The sequence below is a fragment of the Xyrauchen texanus genome, chromosome 15 (assembly GCF_025860055.1).
Source record: "Xyrauchen texanus isolate HMW12.3.18 chromosome 15, RBS_HiC_50CHRs, whole genome shotgun sequence".
In the NCBI taxonomy this organism is placed as follows: domain Eukaryota; kingdom Metazoa; phylum Chordata; class Actinopteri; order Cypriniformes; family Catostomidae; genus Xyrauchen; species Xyrauchen texanus.
Window position 1 is genome coordinate 14,189,579 of NC_068290.1, and position 11,283 is coordinate 14,200,861.

The 11,283-nt window shown below is 41.2% G+C and overlaps 1 protein-coding gene across 1 annotated transcript; it reads right to left on the minus strand.

The window, feature by feature from the left end:
- Window positions 1–2,216: 2,216 nt before the first annotated feature.
- On the minus strand, window positions 2,217–4,947 carry LOC127656311 (stathmin-like). The gene is made up of 5 exons (XM_052144581.1): window positions 4,873–4,947; window positions 3,153–3,193; window positions 2,838–3,010; window positions 2,540–2,731; window positions 2,217–2,346 (listed from the first exon to the last, which is right to left on the minus strand). Exons 2-5 carry the CDS (start codon window positions 3,166–3,168, stop codon window positions 2,281–2,283), a joined length of 447 nt encoding a protein of 148 aa, XP_052000541.1. The 5' UTR covers window positions 3,169–3,193; window positions 4,873–4,947; the 3' UTR covers window positions 2,217–2,280.
- Between the last annotated feature and the right edge of the window lie 6,336 nt (window positions 4,948–11,283).

Genomic DNA, 11,283 nt, shown 5'->3' on the forward strand with positions numbered 1-11,283 from the left:
ACTGTCAATCTCCCTCGGACTGGGGCTCCATGCAAGATCTCACCTCGTGGGGTCTCAATGATCTTAAGAAAGGTGAGAAATCAGCCCAGAACTACACGGGAGGAGCTGGTCAATGACCTGAAAAGAGCTGGGACCACCGTTTCCAAAGTTACTGTTGGTAATACACTAAGGCGTCATGGTTTGAAATCATGCATGGCACGGAAGGTTCCCCTGCTTAAACCAGCACATGTCAAGGCCCGTCTTAAGTTTGCCAATGACCATTTGGATGATCCAGAGGAGTCATGGGAGAAAGTCATGTGGTCAGATGAGGCCAAAATAGAACTTTTTGGTCATAATTCCACTAACCGTGTTTGGAGGAAGAAGAATGATGAGTACCATCCCAAGAACACCATCCTTACTGTGAAGCATGGGGGTGGTAGCATCATGCTTTGGGGGTGTTTTTCTGCACATGGGACAGGGCGACTGCACTGTATTAAGGAGAGGATGACCGGGGCCATATATTGCGAGATTTTGGGGAACAACCTCCTTCCCTCAGTTAGAGCATTGGAGATGGGTCGAGGCTGGGTCTTCCAACATGACAATGACCCGAAGCACACAGCCAGGATAACCAAGGAGTGGCTCTGTAAGAAGCATATTAAGGTTCTGGCGTGGCCTAGCCAGTCCCTAGACCTAAACCCAATAGAGAATCTTTGGAGGGAGCTCAAACTCCGTGTTTCTCAGCGACAGCCCAGAAACCTGACTGATCTAGAGAAGATCTGTGTGGAGGAGTGGGCCAAAATCCCTCCTGCAGTGTGTGCAAACCTGGTGAAAAACTACAGGAAACGTTTGACCTCTGTAACTGCAAACAAAGGCTACTGTACCAAATATTAACATTGATTTTCTCAGGTGTTCAAATACTTATTTGCAGCTGTATCATACAAATAAATAGTTAAAAAGTCATACATTGTGATTTCTGGATTTTTTTTATTTAGATTATGTCTCTCACAGTGGACATGCACCTACGATGACAATTTCAGACCCCTCCATGATTTCCAAGTGGGAGAACTTGCAAAATAGCAGGGTGTACAAATACTTATTTTCCTCACTGTATACTATATAAGATATTACTATCTGTGCTGATCATTTGAAATACTCAAACTCTGATTTTAAGAAAAGCCATACAATGCAATTTGAAGTTAAATTGAATGTAACAGTACACATTGTCAGTGATGTTCATTTCTTATATCCAGCTGTGTGAAGGATTATCTCATGGTGGATTGCAAAGCTGTTTTACAACTGTTATTCATTTTAATGCACCTAACTCTGTTCGGGCAACAAAGTGTAAATAGTAATTTTCATTATTTTATATATATTTCTTTTAAATCTTCTTACTATTATTTTTCACTTTGAGACATACAAAAAAGCCTTTCTCCTATTGGACAAACTGATAATCACTGGATGTTTGTATAATTCAAATAGTCTCAACCAACTTATTTTGTTAAGGAAATTGCTCAGCAAACACAGTAGACCACACAGTGTGAGTGTTTTAAATAATCACTTTTGCACTTTATGCACAAGGGCAGTTAATTCGTTTTGTTTCAATGGTGCATGTTAAATAAAAATCACTCTAATTCTGATTTAGAAAAGTAAAATTGTTGTTGATGTGGAACTGTTTAATTTTAACACTACAAATCTCATAAAGATTATAAAGTGTTTATCAGAAATTGTCCACAAAGATCTAAGAGATATAATTATTATGTAAAACCTATATTTCCATATTCATTATAATGAACTGCCATTTATCTCCATAGTGTACAAGTTTCCTCCTTATTACACCATGACTGGCTGACTGATCAACAAAGAGGCAATGGCAAAACTGTTACAATAACAAACAACTGTGCAACTTTATTAAGCTCAAATGATGGCAATTTTGACATACAGTTTGTATTGACATACAAACAGGTGGACTTGCACAATGCAATATACCAAGTACATATTAGACCTATGCATAACACAGGCATGCTTACCTATCAGTAAAACACTGCTCATTTTAAACGCTAATAGCTGCAACTGGACAAATCTACAGGTTAAAGTGTATGAAAGACAGAACTAAATGCACACAAAGTGATGAAGAGAATGTTGTGCACCAGCTTTTCACCAAAAGCCCTTAATAAAAAAGTGGCAAGTACATAGATCCAATCACAGAAAATTGGCAATTTAATGGAACAAAAAATAAATCTTTGGATACGTTAAAAAACCCAATACTATACCCTAAATGAAAAGGAAAATGAATGAGGAAACTTAGTTTTCACCCTCAGCCCCATCTTTTGTTTCTTTGTTCTTTCGTACCTCTTCAAGCTTCTTGTCCTAAAATAAAGAAACAAACATTTGTTAAATAACTGTTCATAGCAATTCTAAATATATATATATATATATATATATATATATATATATATATATATATATATATATATATATATATATATATATATATATATATATATATATATATATATATATATATATATGACAATGAAAATGCATGCATCTGTATGCTTACTTTCTCTTTGAATTTCTCGTTCATAGCTGCCATGCGTGCTGTGCGATTTTCTTTGTTGGCTTCCATTTTCTGGTTAAGTTTCTCCTCAGCCATCTTGCTGAAGTTGTTGTTCTCCTCCATTGCTTTCTGAAGAACCTCCTTCTCATGCTCTCGTTTCTCAGCTAAGTGTTTCAACACCTCTGCCTCATGGTTCTAAAAGGAGGAATTAAACAAATGAATAATAGGATGCATGAAAAGCTCAATTACAACTGGAGGCCTCTGATGCATTTATAGGTCCTTTGTGCATTTTTACGCTTACCTTGCGTCTCTCCTCTGCTGCTTCCAATTTTTTCTGTATCTCATCCAAAGAAACCTCTTTCTTCTTGGGGGTGGAAAGTGGGAATTCTCCTTTGGCATCTGGGGCCGTGGGACTCAGGATAACCTCAAAAGCTTGTCCCGAGGCACGCTTGTCCAGTTCCTTAACCTGAATGTCTGTAAACGATAAAGCATTCCATTTATTAATCCACGTTTAATTGATCCAGGATATGTAAACATGGTTTACTGTTACAGCAAAGTACTGTACACATGTTGAAATCCAGACTGAACCTTAGCTGCTCATATTTCCACAGCTTACCTCCAGAGGACGCCATTGCACTCCCACGCGGTTTCACACACCTGCCAAATAACAGCAAATTATGATGTCAGAAAAATTACCATTTTGCCACTAAAACTGATAAAAGAAGCTATTCATACTTTCAACAATCCCTTCTCTTTGCTATCAGTCCCTCCTATGTCATGTTGTAAAAAACCAACAGATAAACAGCAGTTTATTACGACATTCTATAATTGAAAAATCAAATTTAATGATGCTCTATGTGTGTGTGGGGGGCCAACATATGGGCTGGTACACTTAAGGGTTTAGGGAGTGGCGTCACCTCAATAGTAATGCATAATTTCCTAACTAATTTTATTATTAATAAATATTAGCAGGGCATTGTTGTTAAAACAATTAAAAATTAGCGCGTACTAAATGTCAAAATGGAAATATATCCTTCTTCATTCTGGAAGCCATGAAAAGGATGGGACGCTGCCAGCACAGCAAGCACCCAAGCCATCTATCCAGACGGTGCTGTCATCATCTAATTAAAATTAATTAAAATATATACTTGGTGCCCACTCAAGCTAGGATGAAATTTACTGAATATAAATTACACCATCTCTTTTTGAAAGGTGACCTAAGCGTCCGTTGTGAGATTAAAACAAAGGGGTTGTTGTGTAAGAAACGAACAAAGACAACAGGGCAGTCATCCTCAAGATGATTCGTTCAGAAGTCAGATATTTTAAGCATTTGAGAAACTAGTCCTGTTAATTAAGACCTGACAGCACGACGTACCCGTCATCATTCGTTGGATAAAAATAAACATCCATCCCTTTAGTGTCTGCCCGATGGGATGCAGGATCTCAAGTGGAGACAATAGATGACCGAGATACACCCTGAACCCTCATTCTAACAGAATGCAGTCATTCATATTACCACATTCCACATATTACATAACAATAACAGTCTAATTATTTTCAAGAAAACGCAACTCGCAAATGCAACCTTCAAATTTGTTTTAGATTAATTTGTCATCCGTTTCCAACAAACCAGATCACACCCATATCTCTTTTCACAGCAGACACTAGGCTGCCGCACTGATACTGTATTATAATTTTAAAGAATAATCTCACAGTTTTGACGTGCATAAAATATATATGGTTTTATATTTATTAATCAATGTCATTCATGCACATGAAGGTAAGTAATACAATTCGACAGCATGGATGGCGAATGTAGGCTACAAACAACGAAGACAAAAGACGTAGAGACCCATCAGATCACATGCTTTGCGAAAACGGTGAAATAGTGGACTTGTTGGCACGATTTAAGATAAGACAAACGCTTACTGTTCTAGTATGTTGTATTTGCACCAGAAAAATAGCAAAATCCACATAACAAACTCAACAAAAAGAGAGCCTGTTGGCTGCACTTCAACCTTTGCTCGAGTCCCTCCTAATTAAGCTACGAAAAACGCAATTTGCAGGGCAGGTTCGATGGCTAAGAATGCTATTTTGAAATGCATAAGCTAACTTAGTAATGGTAACTTTCGAACCAATCTGAATATTTGCAAAGTCATTGTCTATTATTTAGGCACCCCCTCCAAAAAATAGGGGTAAATTAATGTTAGTTATATGTAATTAAATTCGAATCCTTGTGAATGCATACACTTAAGGCACTTTCGCTGCCTGTCACACGAGAAACAAATGGTAAACATTATAAAATATTGATTTTTAACAATAAAAAAAACACCCACCTTCAGCGGTAATAGAGAGCAGAGCTGGAGTTGACTGCACGCAGACTCCTGTCTGCCTCAGCATCAACGGTTCGCGCAAAAGAGGACCAAAATCCGTTGCGTCACATTTCGATGTGACCAATAATTGTTCAGCTGAGAATTCTGGGAAATGTAGTTCCAATTCTATTTGAGGGGCTGGTATTTCAGTGTTCCCTTGTTTCAATGCTGATAAGCCCGTATTTACCACGTGAATACATAGGCCTGTGTCAGTTTTTATTGGAATACTATAGCTATGTCACATAGGCCCATTTAGAATATATATATATATATATATATATATATATATATATATATATATATTTATTTATTTATTTTTCATCTGGAAATATATTCCCTCCTTTTCTTATTACACATCAAATAAAGAGGTGGATCATTATTCTCTCTCACTTAACAGCACAAATGTAGGCCCCATACTCAACTGTGCTCTATACTCATTTATTTATGTATTTAGGGTACAACTGGGCTAAAGTCCCCTGGGGTAAAATACATTTTTGAATATATTTTCTCCCAAAACACTAAACAGCAACAAAAAATAAGGCAGTACTTTCTTTAATATCTGTTTGTCACTATACAATGCAAAATATTCCTGATCCATGAGATCATTGTGTGCAATGGCTAAAATCTGATTTTGATGTAATTTTAGCTCATATGTAATCATTTTTTTTTTTTTTTAATGGTGCATATTTATTTAGCTATTATCACATTTATTTTGAGACAAAATCATTTTTTCATCTGACCAGGAAAAAAAAGGCTAATTTAAGGTGTGCCTTTAGCACCGTTTTATCCTATTTATTTAGCATGTACATATATACTGTTATTTTGAAAGCTTAAATGCCAACCTGTGGCTAAAATATATTTTCTTTAAAAAAAAAAAAAGCAACTTGCATGACAATTATCTAATAAGGCTGCTACCATGTCACCCTTAGTGTTAGTCATCTGGCTGCCAGTCAAACACTCTCAGAACAAAGCAGCATATGCTTGTAACTTTTTTAATTTTGTTTTTAAACCAAATCAATATGGTACTTAACAGTCCACTGTGATAATTGATTTTTTTTTTCTTATGCATCAGTGACTGTGACTCTTTGTGACTGTGAGACATGAACTTTAGCTTAATGGCAGAGATGATAGTCTCAGCACTTGGAATGCTGGACCGTAGTATGCTGTGTTTCAAGCTGACTGATTTTTACTGTCTTGTGGCAGGTGTTTGTTTCTGTGTCACTGGATGGTCTCGGTCTCTGCCTGCAAGAAGCAAATCTGTATCTTTTGAGTCAGTTCCTAAAAAATGTTTTGACTATTAACATTAAAAGGCAGTAAAGCATATTTTATTTATTCAATTAGCAGATGTTTTCATCCAAAGTGACTTAAAAACAACGGGAGAAAAAACAAACACAAACAAGCATTAAAGGCATTGCTTTGCATTAAATTAGATTTCACAGACTTCATTTCAACAATGCATTTGATATTTTTGCTCCACAGTGAAGCACCTCTCTAATATTTTCCTTTTAGGCCACATCTCTGTTTAAAAGTGCTTGTATCATGCTCTGCCAGTCTCCTCCTGCCCCACCCTGGATCTAATTCTTCCTATTTGGGTGAGACATTTTGTGAGCTGCCCAGGGGAAGGGGAAGCAGATGGTGATGCCTCGCCCTGTCTAGGGTCTCTAATGTCTTACACAAAGACACAAAGGGTAGGAAACTAAAAACACCCCTGCTAGGAACATTTTCACTTGCTAATATCATTGGGGGCATCGGGAAATCATAAAAGCTTTTCTATAAACACTTATAGTGATATGAATAGGCTAAAGTTGACCAACAGGCCTTACATAACTATAAAACACATTTGCCGTTTCTTACCACACATGTTGCTGTCTCTTTGGAATTTAAGGACAAATGTAGTTTCACCTCAATGACCGTATGTATTTCCTTCGAATTATTAAATGTGCACAACTCCAACATTCATATGCAATCGAATATATGGCTTGTGATCAACCAAAAAAAAAAAAAAAAAACATACAAAGTGAGTTTTGCATGCTCATTCCAATGTAAATTGATCATGATGCAAAGCTAAATCCTAGCATTGATTATTCCATTTATGTGGACTAGGCAGAATAACGTCTAGGTTACGGATGTAACCTCAATTCCCTGATGGAGGGAACGAGACGTTGTGTCCTCCCGGCCACGTCGCTGAGCCGAGCCACTGTTGTGGCCGAACCTCATTGTCGGCTCCTCGGAAACAGATGCATTTCCCCTCCCTTTATACCCGTATGTCCGGGGGCGGACAATGCAAATTCTGTCTGCCAATTTCTCATTGGCCTTTTCTCATAGATCAGAGATGCAAAAGGCTCCCTAGTGTTAAAGGGGGGTCTCTGAAGGCCCGAGAGGACCACTGAGAGATCCATGAGGGGAACAGGCTTTGCCGGGGAGGATTCAGCCTCCGGGCGTCTCTAAGGAACCTGATAATCAACTTACCAAAGGACTTGCCGTCCACTGCATCGTGGTGGGCCGTGATAGCAGCTACATACACCTTAAAAGTGGAGGGGGACAGCCTCCCCACCAACCTCTCTTGCAGGAATGAATGCGCTTACCGAACTGCAGATCTCTGCAGGTCTTCAGACCGGGAAGAACACCAATTTGCAAACAAGTGCCACTTTAGAACGTAAAGCTGCCTGGTAAAGCTGCCCGAGCTCTGGCTTGGTTGATCGTGTCTACGACTGCAGGTGGTAGGTCACTCTTCTGCATCCCATCCAGGTGCCAGATGTGGAGGTTCCAGAGGTCTGTGCGCGCATGCCAGAGGGTGCCCCATCCCTGGGAAAGAAGGTCCATCCTCAGGGGAATTTCCCAGGGAGGTGCTGTCACGAGGAGCGTGAGATCCAAGAACCAAGTCCGAGTGGGCCAGTAAGGAGCCACTAAGTTCCTCGTCCTCCCTGACCTTGCACAGCACCAGTGCAAGGAGGCTCACTGGGGGAAATGCATACTTGCGCAGCCCCCGTGGCCAGCGCGTCTGTCCCAAGAGGGGCCTCTGTTAGGGAGTACCAGAGTGGGCAGTGGTAATTGTCTTGGGAGGCCTGTGCCATGCTGAACCTGCCCCAAATCAGCTGGACCACCTGGGGGTGGAGCCTCCACTCTCCGCTGAGCGAGACCTGAGTCGGTGCTGACTCCAAAGGAGGAGATGGCGAGCGAGTTGTGACATATGATGAGAATGCACGCCGCCATGGTAATTTATTTACGCTACCGTCGCAGTGCTGTCTAAATGGATCAAGACGTGCTTGCCCCGAATCAGTGGGAGAAACCTCCGCAGGGCAAGGAATACTGCCAGCAACTCTAGGCAGTTGATGTGCCAACACAGCCATGACCCTGTCCAGGAGCCAGCGGCTGCGTGCCTGTTGCACTCGGCGCGTCTTTAGTGACAACGACGCGTCTGGATACCTGCTGTAAGGGGACTCAAGTCCGCAGAAACAGAGGTCTGTCCAAGGGTTCAAAGTCTGATGGCAGGAAGGGGTGATTAACACAGGGTATGTGCCGTGGCGCCATGCTCATCTCGGGACTCGAGTCTGAAGCCAGTGCTGAAGTGGTCTCATATGCACCAACCTCAGTGGCGCGACCACGGCAGAGGATGCCATATGCCCCAGGAGCCTCTGGAACTGTTTTAGAGGAACCGCTGTGCCAGGCTCAAAGAGAGCGAGGCACCTTAGCACCGACTTGGTTGTAATATCTGCCCGTAAGGAGCTTCCGTTTTCGCCGCACATCAAAGTGGTGCGCATATCGCTGAAACGAGGCAGAAGCCTGGTGAATTGAATTGCGTAGCCGAGTCAGATGGTCCTGGTCAACCAGCGTGACGGGTTGGACAGCGGAAGCCATGCGTCCAAGCTCCGTGCGAGGGGCACTAAGGGGACAATCGTTTTCGACCCTCGTTGGGCAGACGGGGCATGGAATGTGCTGGGATTATGCACGAGATTGCTTCATTCTGCCTCCTTACTGCCAAAGACTGCTGGGCGAAGTCGTTGATGGTGCTGCCGAAGAGGCCAAGTTAGGATACGGGGGCATTGAGAAAGCGAGCGTTGTCAATGTAGCGCATCTCAACCATGTTCAGCCATAGGTAACGTTCCTGGAACACGAGGGTGGCTCGCTGTGACCTTCGTGGATCTGAGAGCGAGGTCGGTGGCAGAGCGCAGTTCCTGCAGCACGGGGTCAGGACCATAGATATTATATAGAGACTAGATGCCCTATTGGCCGCTGCGCACTGAGAAATACAGCCGCCATCTTATACCGGTCATACTCCTAGTTTCGCTACGTGGCAGCAGTTAAGATGCCAGAGCACTGTGGAGCATTTTCCTGTTCTAATCGGCGGACCATACACAAGTAAGTTTTAACATTACCGTACTATTGGTTGTATTTTGTGAATAGAATATTACCAGATAATTGAGGAGCAAGGATCTTTGATATTACTGTACTGAAATCGTAGCCAGCTAACCTTAGCTAGGTGTGTGTGTGAGTGAGAGAGTGAGAGTGTGTGAGAGAGAGTGTGTGTGAGAGAGTGTGTGTGTGTGTGTGTGTGTGTGTGTGTGGGTGAGAGAGTGTGTGTGAGAGAGAGTGTGTGTGTGAGAGAGACAGAGTGTTCGTGTTTGTGACTGTTCGTGTTTGTGTGTGCGCTTGTTTGTTTGTGAGAGTGTGTGTGTGTGAGAGAGAGTGAGTGTGTGTGTGTCACAAATCATTATAAATAGTTTCTTCAACTTATTAAAATATCTTCCTTTACTGCAACTATCTGTTTCTGATTCTTTATCATATTTATAGTGTGTGAGATTTATAAAATACCTTATATCCTACATCACATTTTTGATTTTGGACGTCTGGTCACTTTATATCTTATATCAGAATATTATATTACTGTTAAGCCTACTATGAATATTAAAATACGCCGAACCATGTGTCCTGTATCATAGCTACACGAATGACCTTTGCAGCAAAAAAACTCTGCGTGAAAATCAGTTCGGTATTCAGTGAGGTATGATTAATAAAATGCGCTGACAGTTCATTGCACCTGCCATACAGATTACACTGAGTGGAGCGGGTGACCGGTCTAAGATGGCGGTGGCGCGGTTCGTCCGCGCCAGTAGGCAGAAGCGGTCGATAGGGCGTCTATCTATATGATGTCTATGGTCAGGACTACCCAAGTGCAGATCTTTCAGTGCCTTGGCTTGGTGGACTTGCAGGAGAGTCATGGCATGAAGGACGGAGGCGGCCTGTCCAGTGGTGCTGTAGGCTTTCGAAGTCAGTGACAACGTCATCCTACAGGCCATGGAGGGGAGTACCGGACAACCGTCTGGTCTGCAATCTTTTCTCAAGTTCAGAGGTATGCGAGGCTCTCAAGAAAGACCCCTTGTGTCACTACATTCGACACAACGTCAAGTGAGTGACAGAAGGGGAACAGGTCGACACTTGATTGGTTATACAATTTCAAAGCCAGTTTACCCACAGCCAGATGTTCCCTTTCATAGACCCATGGCACCAAATGTGTGTAGCCGAATATGAGCTGTTACACTTAAGTAGCCAAATGCGTAGCCAAGTGCATTGAAACATCTTTGGCTTATTGGGGACCAAATTGTCTGCAGGCAGTGATACCGATACTGTGCATTTCATTTCCCGCCACTGAGAGTGACCCAGTATATAGCAGCACAGTGCAACAGAAAAGACTTGGACATCTAAATTCCTGCCAGCCAGAATGGATACATTAAAACCCCCCTCTGCTTGAATTCTGTTGTGCTCCAAAAATGCAATATTTAAACTGACTTTTTTGAGGCATTGAATACTTTCCATCACCCCTGTTGCAGTCATCACATTTTTTGTTGGATTCATGGATGATGTCATGATACATAATGTCACAGCGTTATGTAATGTTCCTCCCTCTTTGGTTGAAGTGGAGGCTGCCATGCTCCCATAAGAGTTATGCCCCTCCCCTAATCTCACGACAGCAACATACTGATTGAACGTGCTTTAACACATGCCTTTGACTGCTGCCGAGGGAAGAAGAGGGCAATCATCCAAAATGTCAGAAAATAACTTTTTATTAAGGGCCAAAACTTGCTTCCTTGAATTTATTTTCTTACCATTATGATGTTATTTTTCCCCCCTAACCATATAAAAAAAAACAGCTTGCTGTCCAGCTATGTCAAATTCTTCAGTTGTACTGTATCAATTCATTTAAATAAATTCTCAATCTGAACATGTGTTGTATTAATTAGATAAAAATGCTAACACATTTTCAAGACTTTAGAAAAACTGGGATGATATTCCTTGAAGTACATTTAATTCCATCTTAAATTAATATGTAATTATTCAGTTCAATAAACTCAGTAATTTTAAAGGCAGAAGAATGTG